This window comes from Hyperoodon ampullatus (genome assembly GCF_949752795.1).
Source record: "Hyperoodon ampullatus genome assembly, chromosome: 17".
NCBI classification, from domain to species: Eukaryota; Metazoa; Chordata; class Mammalia; order Artiodactyla; family Ziphiidae; genus Hyperoodon; species Hyperoodon ampullatus.
Genome location: NC_136930.1, coordinates 42,191,391 through 42,208,544, shown reverse-complemented (window position 1 = coordinate 42,208,544; position 17,154 = coordinate 42,191,391). Strand labels below are relative to the sequence as shown.

At 35.6% G+C, this 17,154-nt stretch overlaps 1 protein-coding gene across 5 annotated transcripts in view; it reads right to left on the bottom strand.

Annotated features, from left to right (window-relative positions):
- Positions 1-17,154, bottom strand: part of VPS13B (vacuolar protein sorting 13 homolog B) — a gene marked incomplete at both ends in the record, with an annotated part of 778,321 nt that overhangs the window by 629,214 nt on the left and 131,953 nt on the right. For all 5 annotated transcript variants that reach the window (XM_079722541.1, XM_079722545.1, XM_079722542.1 and 2 more), the window contains one exon: positions 11,491-11,672. In XM_079722541.1, the coding sequence (XP_079578667.1) occupies positions 11,491-11,672 (182 nt within the window). The remainder of the gene's footprint in view (positions 1-11,490; positions 11,673-17,154) is intronic.

Genomic DNA, 17,154 nt, shown 5'->3' with positions numbered 1-17,154 from the left:
AAAAAGGAATGAAATTAAGTCATTTGTTGAGACTTGGATGGACCTAGAGACTGTCATACAGAGTGAAGTAAGTCAGAAAGAGAAAAATAAATATCGTATATTAACGCATGTATGTGGAGCCTAGAAAAATGGTACAGATGAACTGGTTTGCAGGACAGAAGTTGAGACACAGATGCAGAGAACAAACGTATGGACACCAAGGGGGGAAAACCGCATTAGGGTGGGGATGGTGGTGTGCTGAATTGGGTGATTGGGATTGACATGTATACACTGATGTGTATAAAATTATGACTAATAAGATCCTGCAGTGTAAAAAAACAAACAAAAAAACAACTAATACTAAACTTTCTTTGGGTTATTTGTATGGAAATATGTTAATATAGTGGTTTCAGACATTACATTAAATTTCTAAAACTCTTATATATTCTGGTATAATGTTATAAATCATAATTCTAGTTATTACTTTAAAATGTATATCTCAGGGCTTCCATGGTGGCACAGTGCTTGAGAGTCCGCCTGTCGATGCAGGGGACACAGGTTCGTGCCCCAGTCTGGGAAGATCCCACATGCCGCGGAGCGGCTGGGCCCATGAGCCATGGCCGCTGAGCCTGTGCGTCCGGAGCCTGAGCTCCGCAACGGGAGAGGCCACAACAGTGAGAGGCCCGCGTACCGCAAAAAAAAAAAAAAAAAAAAAAATGTATATCTCAGAAATAACTAAATTTCCTTGCCAACTGCATTATTATGAACTTTCATCAAATCTTTAACCATGGTCATTTTTAAGTCTTTTGTCATTTACGGACAGTTCTGGGTGTACTCTGATGCTTTTGCAAAAATGTTCCTATAAAAGGGTTTCATCTTCAAGGAATTCATGGAAAAGACTCTCGTAAGTACAGCTTTCTGGTAACTGACTATACTGCTGAACTGAATGAATAAGCATTTTCAGAACTCTAACGGAAAACTGATGAATTCATAAAAGTGCTACCAAAAGATCAACATAAAAAAAATTAATTACATGGGACTGAGTGAACTGATGAGGACGATTATAATTTTTGTGACTTTCTGTTTGAATTTAAAAAATAAATAAAAATAAAAGAATAAAGTAAAGATAAAGGCAAATTCTAATTTGTAAATATCAATACTGGTGTTGGTTATCCAACAACTGTTTTATGCGTAAAAGAGAGAGCTATAAAAAAAAAAAAAAGACAAGATAACAAATGCTGGCAAGGATGTGGAGGAAAGGGAACCCTTGGGCACTGTTGGTGGGATTGTAAGTTGGTGCAACCACTATGGAAAACAGTGCGGAGGTTCCTCAAAAAATTAAAAAGAGCACTACCATATGACCCACAAATTTGCTTCTGGGTCTACATCCAAAGGAAATAAATCACTATGTCCAAGAGATATCTGCATTCCCATGTTCACTGCAGCATTATTTACAATAGCAAGATATGAGAACAACCTAAGTGTCCATCAACAGATGAGTGGATAAAGAAAATATGGTGTAAATACACAATGGAATACTATTCAGTCACAAAAAAACAAAGGAAATCCTGGCATATTCGATAAAAAACAAAACAAAACAAAACATGAGCCTTCAGGGGATCATCCTAAGTGAAATAAGTCAAGAAAGACAAATACTGTTTGATCTGACTTATATGTAGAAGAGGGGAGGGGAGGAAACCTCACAGAAAAAGAGATAAATTTGTGGTTACAAGAGGGAGGGGATGGAGGGTAGGGAAATTGGATAAAGGTGGTCAAAAGGTACATACTTCCACTTATAAAATAAATAAGTACTGCAGATGTAATGTACAACATGATGACTATAGTTAATAATGCTGTATGATATATTTGAGAGTTACTAAAAGAGGAAATCCTGAAAGTTCTCATCACAAGGGGGAAAAAGTATTTTTTCTTTCTATACAAGGCAACGGATGTTCACTAAACTTACTGTGGTAAATCATTTCCCAACAAATGTAAGGCAAGTCATTATGCTGCATGAACATTATAATAGTGATCTCTCCAATTCATGAGCATGAATACCTTTTCCATTTTTTTCTTCTTCAATTTATTTTATTAAATTTTTATTCCAATTTAAACATCAAAAAGTCTTATTGGTAGTTCTTAAGGCAAATCTAACTCAAGTCATTTTTATCTTTAGGCAAGGATAACCTTATAATCAATACTTCTATCTGGAAAGAAAATTTTATAACAGCTCAAAAATGTATATTTTAGGGCTTCCCTGGTGGCACAGCAGTTAAGAATCTGCCTGCCAATGCGGGGAACACAGGTTCGAGCCCTGGGCCGGGAAGATCCCACATGCTGTGGAGCAACTAAGCCCGTGCACCACAACTACTGAGCCTGCAAGCCACAACTACTGAATCCCGCATGCCTAGAACCTGGGCTCCACAACAAGAGAAGCCACCGGAATGAGAAGCCTGCACACCACAACGAAGAGTAGCCCCGCTCACTGCAACTACAGAAAGCCCACGCACAGCAGCGAAGACCCAGTGCAGCCAAAAATAAATAAATAAATTTATTTTAAATATATATATATATATTTTTTAGAACACACTGGAGCTGTGGGGGGAAAACGTAGTTTGAGGAATAGAAAAAGCATATCGCTATGCCTCAATCTTTTTCCTAAATGGTTAAAGAACTGTTCAACAACCCCAAAACCCTTTTTATATGCACACCTGGGAAGAATACCAAACGCGTAACTTTGCTCAGAGTTACACTGATGTGGTTTTAGACCAGATGTTTAAATGTTACAGTATGTACATTTTCTTCCCCTCTTCTAAGACAGAAGTAAAGTAAGAGGAATATTTGACTTCACTCCACAAGAGACCTATTTAATAGTTTGGCGGTTATGTAAGTAAAGGTAGCTTGGCTAAGTCAATGTTGACGACATACAGAACGACATGATCCTAATGAGTTGGAAAATATTGGCTCTCATGAGAATAGACCAGATGCTACTGAGCTGAGAAAGCTACTGTATTATTGAATTTCATTTTTATGAGGTAAAATTTATTATTCAACCATTAAGATATCCCACATGAAATCTTGCATAAAATACTTTTACAGTTACATTCTGGAAAGTAGATTTTTATTTTAACATTAAAACATCACTTAAATAACGGATTCAAATGTCCATGTGATCACCTTCAGCACAGATTTTAAAGTCTGTAAGTAATTTCCCTGCAAATACCAGATTAATGGAACTAGACTGTCAACAAAACAATGAACTACCTGAATAAGGGCAAACTGGTAACAAGTCTTTGTTTCCTGAGCAAACAAAAGCCATGTGTGACTTTGTATTTTATCATCTAGCAAAAGGACAAAGGTTATAATTTCTATGATTTGAGTACCATCAGAAACATGAACAATAAAAATGTGTAATTCAAGAATCTCAATTACTAATATGTTAAAGTCCAAACTTTAACATCTCTGCTTTATTCTTTATAATTTCTTTATATTTTAAATTAAATTCCCAATATTTGCTATTCTTTCATTACCTAATTTCTAGTGGAATAGCAACTTTAATTATTTTACTTTATTTCTAGTCTAATTTACCAGCGAGATTGTTTGATGTAGCACAAGTAATAGTAACAGGTCCAAAGGCCTGGCTTCAAAAACCAGCTTACTCTGTAGGATGATACTTAAGAAAAACACTAAATTGTTCTAAGCATAAACTTTCACACATGTAACACAGGAAACATAACATGCCAACATCAATATTACTGGGAAGATACAAGAGAAATTAATGCATGAGAAACATCAACCTAAAGAAGGTGAGCCAATTCAGACTATTCAAGTAAGTTTTATGGTATCCAGTCCCTACAATATGCAGCTCAGTAGAGGAAAAATGCTTGGTAGACAGCTGTACAGTACATGAAAAGGCAGATTAAAAAACAGGGTTTCATATATTTCTAGTCTCCCAGTGCAAATATTTCTAGTGTCCCACTATTGTTCCACGCCTCTTTGGAATCCCTAGCAGAAGAGAGAATATATGGTTCATCCTAGGTGACTGTGAGCCTGTTGTTGCCTCTTGTAAACAGTTACGTTAAAGTGGCACAATACACAGTCTCTTCAATAAGTCAAAACAACAAGAGCTAACCAACGTCTTGAATTTTGTTCTTCTCTTATCAAGCTCACTACTTCATAATCCTATTTACTTTCTTGCCTTACTTTGTATTTACCTTTGCCCTATATCTTCTTAGATAAAACAATAGATCCCGAGGCTACAATTCTGACTTTGGGTGTCTCAGTCTCCAAGAACCTCCAACCCTACAACCACTTCCATAGGTAATAACCCGATTTGTGTGATTACAGCAGGAATCTATAGCCAGGACAAGAATAACAAATCAACTCCACAAACAATACTATATTTTGCACTCACAAGTACTCTGTGAGTATATCTAAAGATATTATCACAGCCACTTGCCCACAGGGCAAGGCAGGGATTCTGGTGCTGGGGGGCCACTTAGAAGAAGTGATACATTTCCTCACTGCCCTCCTGTTCTCTTTGTGAAAAACAACATGCGTTTTCCAAGAAGTTAAGTGAAACTAAGGATCCAATTGATGGCCACTGAACAGAGTGAACCTGTGTGGCTGACAGCGTCCTAGTCCTCCACCCTGGTGTCACGCCTGAGCCTCGGAGGTGGGAGAGCCAAGATCAAGACAAGGAACACCAGAGGCTTCCCAGCCCCATGTAATATCAATCAGCGAGAGCTCTCCCAGAGACCTCTGTCTCAATGCTAAGACCCAGCTCCACCCAAGGGCCAGCAAGTCCCAGTGCTGGAAGCCCCATGCCAAACAAACAGCAAGACAGGAATACAACCCCACCCAATAGCAGATAGGCTGCCTAAAATCATACTAAGTTCACAGACGCCCAAAAACACACCGCAGGGCGTGGCCCTGCCCACCAGAAAGGCAAGATCCAGCCCCACCCACCAGAACACAGACACCAATCCCCTCCACCAGGGAGACTACACAAGCCACTGAACCAACCTCACCCACTGGGGGAAGACACCAAAAACAACGAGAACTATGAATCTGCAAGCTGCAAAAAGGAGAACCCAAACGCAGTAAGTTAAAAAAAAATGAGAAGACAGAAACACACAGAAGATGAAGGAGCAGCGTAAAAACCCAACAGACAAAACAATGAAGAGGAAATAGACAGTCTACCTGAAAAAGAATTCAGAGTAATGATAGTAAACATAACCCAATATCATGGAAATAGAATGGAGAAAATATAAGAAACGTTTAACAAGGACCTAGAAGAACTAAAGATCAAACAAGCAAGAATAAACAACACAATAAATGAAATTAAAAATTCTCTAGAAGTAATCAATAGCAGAATAACTTAGGCAGAAGAACAGATAAGTGACCTGGAAGGTAAACTAGTGGAAATAACTACCACAGAGCAAAATAAAGAAAAAACAATGAAAAGAATTGAGAACAGTCTCAGAGACCGCAGGGACATTAAATGCACCAACATTTGAATTATAGGGGTCCCAGAAGAAGAAGAGAAAAAGAAAGGGACTTAGAAAATATTTCAACACATTATAGTTGAAAACTTCCCTAATATGGGAAAGGATATAGTCACTTAAGTCCAGGAAGTGCCAAGAGTCCCATACAGGATAAATCCAAGGAGAAACACCCAAGACACATATTAATGAAACTATCAAAAATTAAATACAAAGAAAACATATTAAAAGCAACAAGAGCAACAAAAAACATACAAGGGAATGCCCATAAGGTTAACAGCTGATCTTTCAGGAGAAACTTTGCAACCCAGAAGGGAGTGGCAGGACATATTTAAAGTGATGAAGGAGAAAAACCTACAACCAAGATTACTCTACCCAGCAAGGATCTCATTCAGATTTGATGGAGAAATAAAAACCTTTACAGACATGCAAAAGTTAAGAAAATTCAGCACCACCAAACCAGCTTTACAAAAAATGCTAAAGGAACTTCTCTAGGAGTAAAAACAAGAAAAGGAAAAGAACTACAAAAACAAACCCAAAACAATTAAGAAAATGGTAATAGGAACATACATATCGATAATTACCAAAAATGTAAATGGATTAAATGCTCCAACCAAAAGACACAGACTGGCTGAATAGATACAAAAACAAGATCCGTATATATGCTGTCCACAAGAGACCCATTTCAGACCTCGGGACACATACAGACTGAAAGTGAGGGGATGGAAAAAGACACTCCATGCAAATGGAAATCAAAAGAAAGCTGGAGTAGCAATTCTCATATCAGACAAAACAGACTTTAAAATAAAGACTATTACAAGAGACAAAGAAGGACACTATATACTGATCAAGGGATCAATCCAAGAAGATATAACAACTGTAAATATGCACCCAAAATAGGAGCACTTCAATACACAAGGCAAATGCTAACATCCATAAAAGGGGAAGTCAGCAGTAACACAATCATAGTAGGGGACTTTAACACCACACTTTCACCAATGTACAGATCATCCAAAATGAAATTAAATAAACACAAGCTTTAAATGACACATTAAACAAGATGGACCTAATTGATATTTATAGGACATTCCATCCAAAAACAACAGAATACACTTTATTCCCAGGTGCTCATGGAACATTCTCCAGGACACATCATATCTTGGTTCACAAATCAAGCCTTGGTAAATTTAAGAAGACTGAAATCGTATCAAGTATCTCTTCTGACCTAAACACTATGAGACTAGATATCAATTACGTAAAGAAAATGGTAAAAATTACAAACACATGGAGGCAAAACAATACACTACTAAATAATCAAGAGATCACTGAAGAAATCAAACAGGAAATCAAAAACTACCTAAAACAAATGACAATGAAAACACGACAACCCAAAACCTATGGGATGCAGAAAAACCAGTTCTAAGGGGAAAGTTTATAGCAATACAATCCTACCTCAAGAAACAAGAAAAATCTCTAATAAACAACCTAAACTTACACCTAAAGCAATTGGAGAAAGAAGAACAAAAAAAACCCCAAACTTAGGAGAAGGAAAGAAATCATAACGATCAGGTCACAAATAAATGAAAAAGAAATGAAGGAAACAATAGCAAAGATCAATAAAACTAAAAGCTGGTTCTTTGAGAAGATAAATAAAATGATTAACCTAGGCCAGACTCATCATGAAAAAAGAGGGAGAGAACTCAAATCAATAAAATTAGAAATGAAACAGGAGAAGTTACAATGGACACCGCAGAAATACAAAGCGTCCTAAGAGACTACTACAAGCAACTTTATGCCAATAAAATGGAAAACCTGGAAAAGATGGACAAATTCTTAGAAAGGTATAACCTTCCAAGACTGAACCAGGAAGAAATAGAAAATATGAACAGACCAATCACAAGGAATGAAATTCAAACTGTGATTAAAGATTTTTCAACAAACAGAAGTCCAGGACCAGATGGCTTCACAGGAGAATTCTATCAAACATTTAATGAAGAGCTAACACCCATCCTTCTCAAACTCTTCCAAAAAACTGTAGAGGTAGGAATACTCCCAAACTCATTCTACAACGCCACCATCACCCTGATACCAAAAACAGACAAAGATATGACACACAGAAAAAGAAAATTACAAACCAATATACTGATGAAAACAGATGCAAAAATCCTCAACAAAATACTAGCAAACAGAATCCAACAGCACATTAAAAGGATCATACACAATGATCAAGTGAGGTTTATCCCAGTAATGCAAGGATTCTTCAATATACGCAAATCAATCAATATCATACACCATATTAACAAATTGAAGAATAAAAACCATATGATCATCTCAATAGATGGAGAAAAAGCTTTTGACAAAATTCAACACCCACTTAGGATAAAAATTCTCCAGAAATAGGCAAAGAGGGAACCTACCTCACCATAATAAAGGCCATATATGACAAATGCACAGCCAACATTGTTCTCCATGGTGAAAAACTGAAACCATTTCCACTAAGATCAGGAACAAGACAAGGTTGCTCACTCTCACCACTACTATTCAACATAGTTTTGGAAGTCCTAGCCATGGCAATCAGAAGAGAGAAAGAAGTAAAAGAAATCCAAATCGGAAAAGAAGAAGTAAAACTGTCACTGTTTGCAGATGACATGATACTATACTTAGAGAACCCTAAAGATGCTACCAGAAAACTACTAGAGCTAATCAATGAATTCGGTAATACTGCAGGATACAAAATTGATGCACAGAAATCTTTTGCATTCCTATATACTAATGATGAAAAATCTGAAAGAGAAATTAAGGAAGCATTCCCATTCACCACTGCAACAAAAATAATTAAAATACCTAGGGATAAACCTACCTAAGGAGACAGAAGACCTGTATGCAGAAAACTATAAGACACTGATGAAAGAAATTAAAGATGATACAAACAGATGGAGAGGTATACCATGTTCTTGGACTGGAAGAATCAACATTGTGAAAATAACTATACTACCCAAAGCAATCTACAGATTCAATGCAATCCCTATCAAACTACCAATGGCATTTTTCACAGAACTGGAACAAAAAATTTCACAATTTGTATGGAAACACAAAAAACCCCAAAGAGCCAAAGCAATCTTGAGAAAGAAAAAGGGAGCTGGAGGAATCAAGCTCCTGACTTCAGACAATACTACAAAGCTACAGTAATCAAGAGAGTATGGTACTGGCACAAAAACAGAAAGATAGATCAATGGAAAAGGATACAAAGCCCGGAGATAAACTCATACACCTATGGTCACCTAATCTTTGACAAAGGAGGCAAGGATATACAATGGGGAAAAGACAGTCTCTTCAATAAGTGGTGCTGAGAAAACTGGATAGCTACATGTAAAAGAATGAAGTTAGAACACTCCCTAACACCATACACAAAAATAAACTCAAAATGGATGAAAGACCTAAATGTAAGGCCAGAAACTATCAAACTCTTAGAGGAAAACACAAGCAGAACACTCTATGACATAAATCACCACAAGATCCTTTTTGACCCACCTCCTAGAGAAATGGAAATAAAAATAAACAAATGGGACCTAATGAAACTTAAAAGCTTTTGCACAGTAAAGGAAACCATAAACAAGACGAAAAGACAACCCTCAGAATGGGAGAAAATATTTGAAAATGAAGCAACTGACAAAGGATTAATCTCCAAAATATACAAGCAGATCATGCAGCTCAATATCAGAAAAACAAACAACCCAATACAAAAATGGCACAAGACCTAAATAGACATTTCTCCAAAGAAGATATACAGATTGCCAACAAACACATGAAAGGATGTTCAACATCACTAACCATTAGAGAAATGCAAATCAAAACTACAATGAGGTATCGCCTCACACCAGTCAGAACGGCCATCATCAAAACTCTACAAACAATAAATGCTGGAGAGGGTGTGGAGAAAAGGGAACCTTCTTGCACTGTTGGTGGGAATGTAAATGGATACAGCCACTATGGAGAACAGTATGGAGGCTCCTTAAAAAACTAAAAATAGAACTACCATATGACCCAGCAATACCACTACTGGGCATATACCTAGAGAAAACCATAATTCAAAAAGAGACATGTACCACAATGTTCATTGCAGCTCTATTTACAATAGCCAGGACATGGAAGCAACCTAAGTGTCCATCAACAGATGAATGGATAAAGAAGATGTGGTACATATATACAATGGAATATTACTCAGCCATATAAAGGAACGAAATTGGGTCATTTGTTGAGACGTGGATGGATCCAGAGACTGTCATACACAGTGAAGTAAGTCAGAAAGAGAAAAACAAATATCGTATATTAACACATACATATGGAACCTAGAAAAATGGTACAGATGAACCGGTTTGCCGGGCAGAAGTTGAGACACAGATGTAGAGAACACACGTATGGACACCAAGGGTGGAAAGCTGTGGGGGTGTGGGGGTGGTGGTGTGATGAATTGGGCAATTGGGATTGACATGTATACACTGATGTGTATAAAATGGATGACTAATAAGAACCTGCTATATGAAAAAATGAATAAAATTTAAAAATTAAAAAAATAATAAGTCAATAGGAGTATACAAATTCCAAACAAGTGTAAAGAGGATATTAAGTAGGAAATAATAGCAATTCTTTAAAAAGTAGTGTAGCTAAATCATTATAAAAGGAAACACAACAGTAAGGTGATAGAAACAAAGACAAAAAAAAACTATAGTCACAAGTATAAATGGATTGAATTTACTAGCTAAAAGGCAGATTAGAAAACTTGTTCTATAATACCTAGTTATACGTTATTTCCAGGACATATACCTAAAGATAAAAACAGATAGGTTTTAAGTAAAGAATGCAAAGGGAATTACATCAAATACCAACCAAACGAAAGCTAATTGTAACTATGTTAATATAAGAAAAAATAGATATGTCAAAAGACTCTCTAAGGAATAGACTCACTACATTTAATAAAAGAATCAATTCAAAAAGAGAACATAAATATGTGTGACCTTAGGGGTATATGTTTATACACACATAAGATCTGCATACTATTTCAGGGTATTCACAGAATTTGAAGCCCTTTCATAAGCCCCAAGTTAAGAACTTCTAAACAAATGAAACATTTGTCCCATAATTTCTTTATAGAATCCTAAAAACCTGCTCCAAAACAACTGTACAATTTTACATTAGGCAATGGCTATATCAAATAAAAAGGCTCTAATTAAAATGCATTTTTTAAGAATTTATAAGATATTCCCCATAGTAAGGTCTAAACTTAAAACCTTAAAAAGCATCTTATAACAACAAAACCAGTTTTATTTTAATAAACAAATGAAGTATAAGATAAAAATAACGTTATCATTTTAAGCATGATTGCACTTAATAAAAATATATCCTTTTTGTGTCACTGACAAAAGTAACATTATTTTGAGCTGAAACAACTAAAAGAAGCAAGCCTTCTGCAATTTTTCTTGTTTATCTACAAAGTGAGTGATAAGATGAAGATAATATACTGGCATCAAAGCAGATTTTTAGTTTTCCATAGTTAATTCATTCATTCAGGGTGTAAGACTAATATTTTCCACATTAAAAAAATTAACTTGCTTATGAATTGCCAAAGTACTATAATTAAGAATTTTATTCCACTCTACCAGCATAATCAAACATATTGTATTTATACTTGACTTGGTTATCATTTCAAACATACAGACTGATCCCCTCAAAAGTTATCCAAGTAAGGCCAAGGGATGAATTGTACAAGGAACTGGTGAAAAATAATCTCTTGCAACTACAAAATATATCCACAAGTTGGTGGCAGAGAACAAAACTGAATGGCTTAACTCATATCTTGGATTTTACACAGGAGCTATAAAAATCTGCTTTCATAGAAATACACTACAATTTAAGTTGATCATGCTATACACATGAATTTGAATGATAAAATATTAGTCACCTCTAATAAGAGTTTTCCATACACTTGTCAAGAAGAGTGTGTTCTTACCTATAGTTTGGAAAACTTCATTCATCAAAGCTTCATTCACTGCTGAAGAGCTGACATTTCCAATATGAGACCAACTTTGATAAATTGCTTGCAACAGAAGTGTCTGTGCTCTTGTAGCTTGAACTGTGAGATTTGGAAGTTCAAATATACCTTCAGTTATAGCAATCTGAGATCTTTTGGTCCTGCATAAGAAAATACAAAGCATAACAAACAATATATTAAATAACATTTATAAACAACACCATATAAAGTAAATTAGGATGCAAGGGAAGAAAAGGTATACACAGAAATTATTTTAATTAGAATTAAATCAAAGAGATACACAATTCTACTAACTTTAAATATGTTTCACTATTTCAAAACCTCTAACAATAATAAAATATAAAAATACAAACTAGAATAATGTGCACACACACATTCATACACATATATTCAGCTCAAGCATTATATTTTTTAAATCAAGTCAATCATCAAAAATAACAGTGAAAATAATACCAATTAACACTTAAAATAGGATTTACTAGCAGATCTGCCTTATTCCCTTTTTTAAATTTGTTTTTTATACACTTTTGAAAGGTCAAATTCCAGTTACAGTTATTACAAACTATTGGCTAGATTCCCCGTGCTGTACAATACATCCTTGAACATATTTTACATCCAATAGTTTGTACCTCCCCCTCTCCCCACTGGTGACCACTACTTTGTTCTCTATATCTGTGAGTCTGCTTCTTTTCTGTTATATTCACTAGTTTGTTGTATTTTTTAGATTCCACATATAAATGATATCATACAGTATTTGTTTTTGTCTGACTTATTTCACTTAGCATAATGTCCTCCAAGTTGATCCATGCTGCTACAAATGGCAAAATTTCGTTCTTTTTTTACAGCTGAGTAGTATTCCAGTGTGTGTGTGTGTGTGTGTGTGTGCGCGCATGCACCACATTTTCTTTATCCATTCCTCTGTAGATGGACACTTACATTGTTTCCATATCTCGGTGACTGTAAATAATGCTGCTTATAAACACTGGGGTGCACATATCTTTTCATATTAGTGTTTTTATTTTTTTGGATATATACCCAGGAGTGGAACTGCTGGGTCATATGGTAGTTCTAGTTTTAGCCTTTTGATAAATCTCCACACTGTTTTCCACAGTGGCTGCACCAATTTACATTTACAAAAACAAGTCTCAATAAAATTAAAAGGACTGAAATCAGACTATATGTGCTGATCACAATGGAATTAAACTATAAACTAATAAAAGAAAGGTATCTGCAAAATCCTCAAATATTTAGAAATTTAAAACATAAAATACAATTAAGAACATAGTAGATAAAATTCAGAAAGTCTCATAAGACAAAACTTTTGAAAAAGTATAAAATGATTTTAGAAAGGACACTGATATGGATGACAGAAAAGGACAATATACATAATCAGTGTTCCTGGAGAAAAGAGCAGATAAAGAAAAAAATTCTATGGGCATTCGTTCCAATAAATGTAACATGGAGGTACCAGTCCTTCTCCAGAACTTCCCTTGTTTTACACTATCCTCCCACCTGTCCATTACAGACTAGTAAAAACAATCAGCGTATGTGCACTATTTAACCATAAGAAGAATATAAAGGGATTTCAAGCAATAGTCCTATACAGTTGAGATACCAACAGAGTCTCATGTCAATTGGTTACCTTTGTATTTTCCAGGTATACTTTTAATTTCATCATCTTTCAAGTCAATGGGCTCCTTTTCTAGCCATTGCTACTGCAGCTGAGAACCACCATGCTAATAAACTTAATATCCTTCAAAGTCAAGACTGGATTTTTACTTTGCAGTTCCTAGGTCTATAAAAAAATGAGTTATAATGTTGCTGTGACTTTGACTGTTTAGGTCTCAGATTAGGCCTAGCTGGTCTTCAAGCTTCATTTTAAAGCTGTTCTCTAGAAAATCTATAAAATCAGCATATATTTATTAATTGCCTATTCTGTAGCAGTTATGCACTAGCTACCTAGGAAGTATCTTAGCCGTTTTAAAACATCAATGAACAAAACAGAAAATTAAAATCCCAGTGTCCTCATAGTTTATATTCTAATGGGGACAGGAAACAAATTAAAAAGTTGATCAATATAAGTAAACAAATGATATAAGGAAGTTAGAAGAGAAATGCTCTTGGAAACAGAAAAAGTAGAGCATGGAATAGGAACTACTGAAGAGGGAGCAATTTCATATATGGTGGGTACATCATATTAAAAGGATAGGTTTAATTCCAAGCAAGACATAAGCAGACTTGAAGGAGGTAAGTGACAGTTGTGTGGGTATCTCTGGAGAGTGATTCAGGCAGATGAACAGTCTGTGAAAAGGTCCTGAGGTAGGACTGAACCTGGCAAGTCCAAGCAATGGCAAGGAAGGCAGTGTGGTTGCAGCAGTTTGATAATAACCTAATTCATTAATTAAGTTGGTTTTCCATGGTTATTATCCATAAGAAATACGAGAACAGGCTTTACACAGCCATTCATCTGAGACTGCATCAAAGTCTGACTCCATAGGGTTCACTTTCCTTGAATTTACTTTTATTTTTAAATCTCTTTAACCTTATTTTCAAAGTTTTTCATTTAAGGTACTAGAAGTAGGACATGAAATTTTTAAAATATCAATTCCAATTCTGGCTAAATCACTTATTTGTTTCATGTTTTTAGGAAAAAGATATATATAACTTCTCTGAGCTTCACTTCCCTCTTTAAAAGCCAAGTATAATTATCCCTGCCCAATCTACCACAGATGACTATAGTGAAAATCAATTACATTTAATATTTAAAGCTTAACAGATACAAGGTTCTTTGCTAGGAACTGAAGATACAGGCACTATCTTTACACTCAAAGAATTCAGAATCTAGCTGTGAGACAAGTAAACCAGTAATTATAATTTAACATATTGAGTGCTATAACAATGTTATGTACAGGTTCCTGTGAGATACACTGAAATGGCTGAGGAAAAAATGCAGGTGTTATATTCAGAAATGACCCATAAACATGAAAAGACTCTTAAGCCTCACCAGTAAAAAGGGAAATTCAAACTAAAACAATGTATGACTCTTTTAACCTCTCAGATTAGCAAGACCTCTCAGACTCTAACTCATCTTCTAGGAATCTATCTGAAAAGAATTTTCACAGGAGCCTGCAAGGATATTTACACAAAGACAGTGTTTTCAGCATTATTTAAAATAGCCTAAACCTGAGAAAATCTCATCGTTGAATAAATTCTGACACATTGATTTGATGCAAAACTATTCAGATATTAAAAAGAATGAAGTTAGACGAACCTACTGATATGAAAGAATATGCTGAAATATGGTAAAAATGTATGTAGTTGCATTATAATATGGTTTCATGTAATGGCAGGAAGTGGTGGGTTACCCACACATAGAAGTATGTCTGCATGTGTCTGTATGTTGAGATAAAAAATTCTGGATAGAATTATTGATAATATTCATTGCTGGAAGATGATAACAGAGGATGACTTTATGTGATCTTTTCCCTTTTTTCCCTATATAAATGTCTCTATTGTTTTGCTTGGTCCTTTGAGAAATATATATCATTATTTTTTCAAAAGAATTTCAGAAACTGCAATACTTCAAGAATGGACTATAGAAATCACAAACTATGTCAAAATGAATTAATTTCATAAAACATTTTTAAAATGTGAAGGTAAGATATGAGCATTATCAATGTATCAAACTACCTCCACTCCCTGCTCTGACACTGAATTATCAAATTATTTCTTACCTTCTCATAGACATAAACTTCACTTTTACGTCAGACAAAGAAAGACAAATATCATATGATATCATTTACATACGGAATATTAAAAAATGATACAAATGAACTTATTTACAAGACAGAAATAGACTCACAGAGATAGAAAACAAACTTATGGTTGCCAAAGGGGAAAGGGGGGGATAGATTAGGAGTTTAGGATGAACAGATACACACGACTGTATATAAAATAACCAACAAGGACCTACTGTATAGCACAGGGAACTATATTCAACATCTTGTAATAACCTATAATGGAAAAGAATTTGAAAAAGAATATATATATATATATACACAAACATACACATATATACAACTGAATCACTATGCTGTACACCTGAACCACTGTAAATCAACTATACTTCAATTAAAAACATTTTTAAAGTAAAACAAAAACAAATAAACTTCACTTAAAACCTCCAAAAGAGGAATTGTATCAACGAAGATGGTAGAGTAAGGTAAGCCAAAAGTCTGTCCCTCCCTAAAAGCAACACAAAAGCTGGCAAAAACTGTCAAAAATCAACTTTTTCAGAACTCTAGAAACTAACCAAAAGCCTGCAACAAACACGGGAACACGTAATAAAAATAAAGTAAAATTTAAAAAAAAATTTTAAACAGCTCAATCTCAGTAGGAACAGTGAACTTTGTGGTATTTTTATTTACCCATGTTACATCCCCTGGCCCCCAGGCTCAGCAGTAGTACCAAATAGCTCTTATCCCCAGTACGACCTGTACGTCTTGATAAACTGTTACTTGACGTCTCTGTATTCCTAAAAGGTATAAATATTTGTAGGATCTCAATGTCAAGTCAGTGGAAGAGCTCCAGTACTTCTTGGTCTCATATGCGTGGTTGAAAAATTAACAGCCATGACTGCCAGATTTATTAACAAAAAATAAATTTATGAATTTAAAAAAAGAAATTGTGGTTGTTTGTTCTGACCTGTCTGGTGGCTACCTAGAGAACCAACTCAAAGAGCCTGCTTTCTCTTAGTTCAGAACTCTCCCAATACTAAAACAACTACCCAGGAGCATTTGTAGAAAACATATACAGGCAAATGTACTGCAATAGTCCTTGCTGCCTGGAAAAATAGACAAGACAAGGGGCAAAAAAAGAGACTAACCAAAATCTTAGAAAGTCTGGGAAATTATGCCTTCAGGAATAAAAACACTGAAAAGCTCAGACACCTTCCTGGCAATACAGAAGGCCACACACATGCTAAGCACTGTGCACTTGCAGAGAAAAGACAAGAGAAAGGCCTTAAGCTCTCACTTCTGGCTGACTTTCAGGGTATGCACAACAAGAAAAGGTGGCAGGGTTGAAAACTGCCTGGTTGAGCTTTGAAGACATTCCTCAGAAGAAACCATGGAGGACACATGGCAGTGGGATGAAATATTCAAAGTGCTGAAAGAAAGAACTGTCAATTAATAATTGTAATTCCGGGGCTTTCCTGGTGGCACAGTGGTTAAGAATCCACCTGCCAATGCAGGAGACACAGGTTCGAGCCCTGGTCCGGGAAGATCCCACATGCCGTGCAGCAACTAAGCCCGTGCGTCACAACTACTGAGCCTGCACTCTAGAGCCCACGAACCATAACTACTGAAGCCCATGTGCCACAACTACTGAAGCCCGTGCACCTAGAGCCTGTGCTCTGCAGCAAGAAAAGCCACCGCAACGAGAAGCCGGTGCACCGCAACGAAGTGTAGCCCCGCCTCGCCGCAGCTAGAGAAAGCCCGCGCACAGCAACGAAGACCCAATGCAGCCAAATATAAATAAATAAATTTATTTTTAAAAATAATCATAATTATAATTCTGACTTAACTATTCTTCAAAAATAAAGTGGAAATCTCCCAAGAAAGG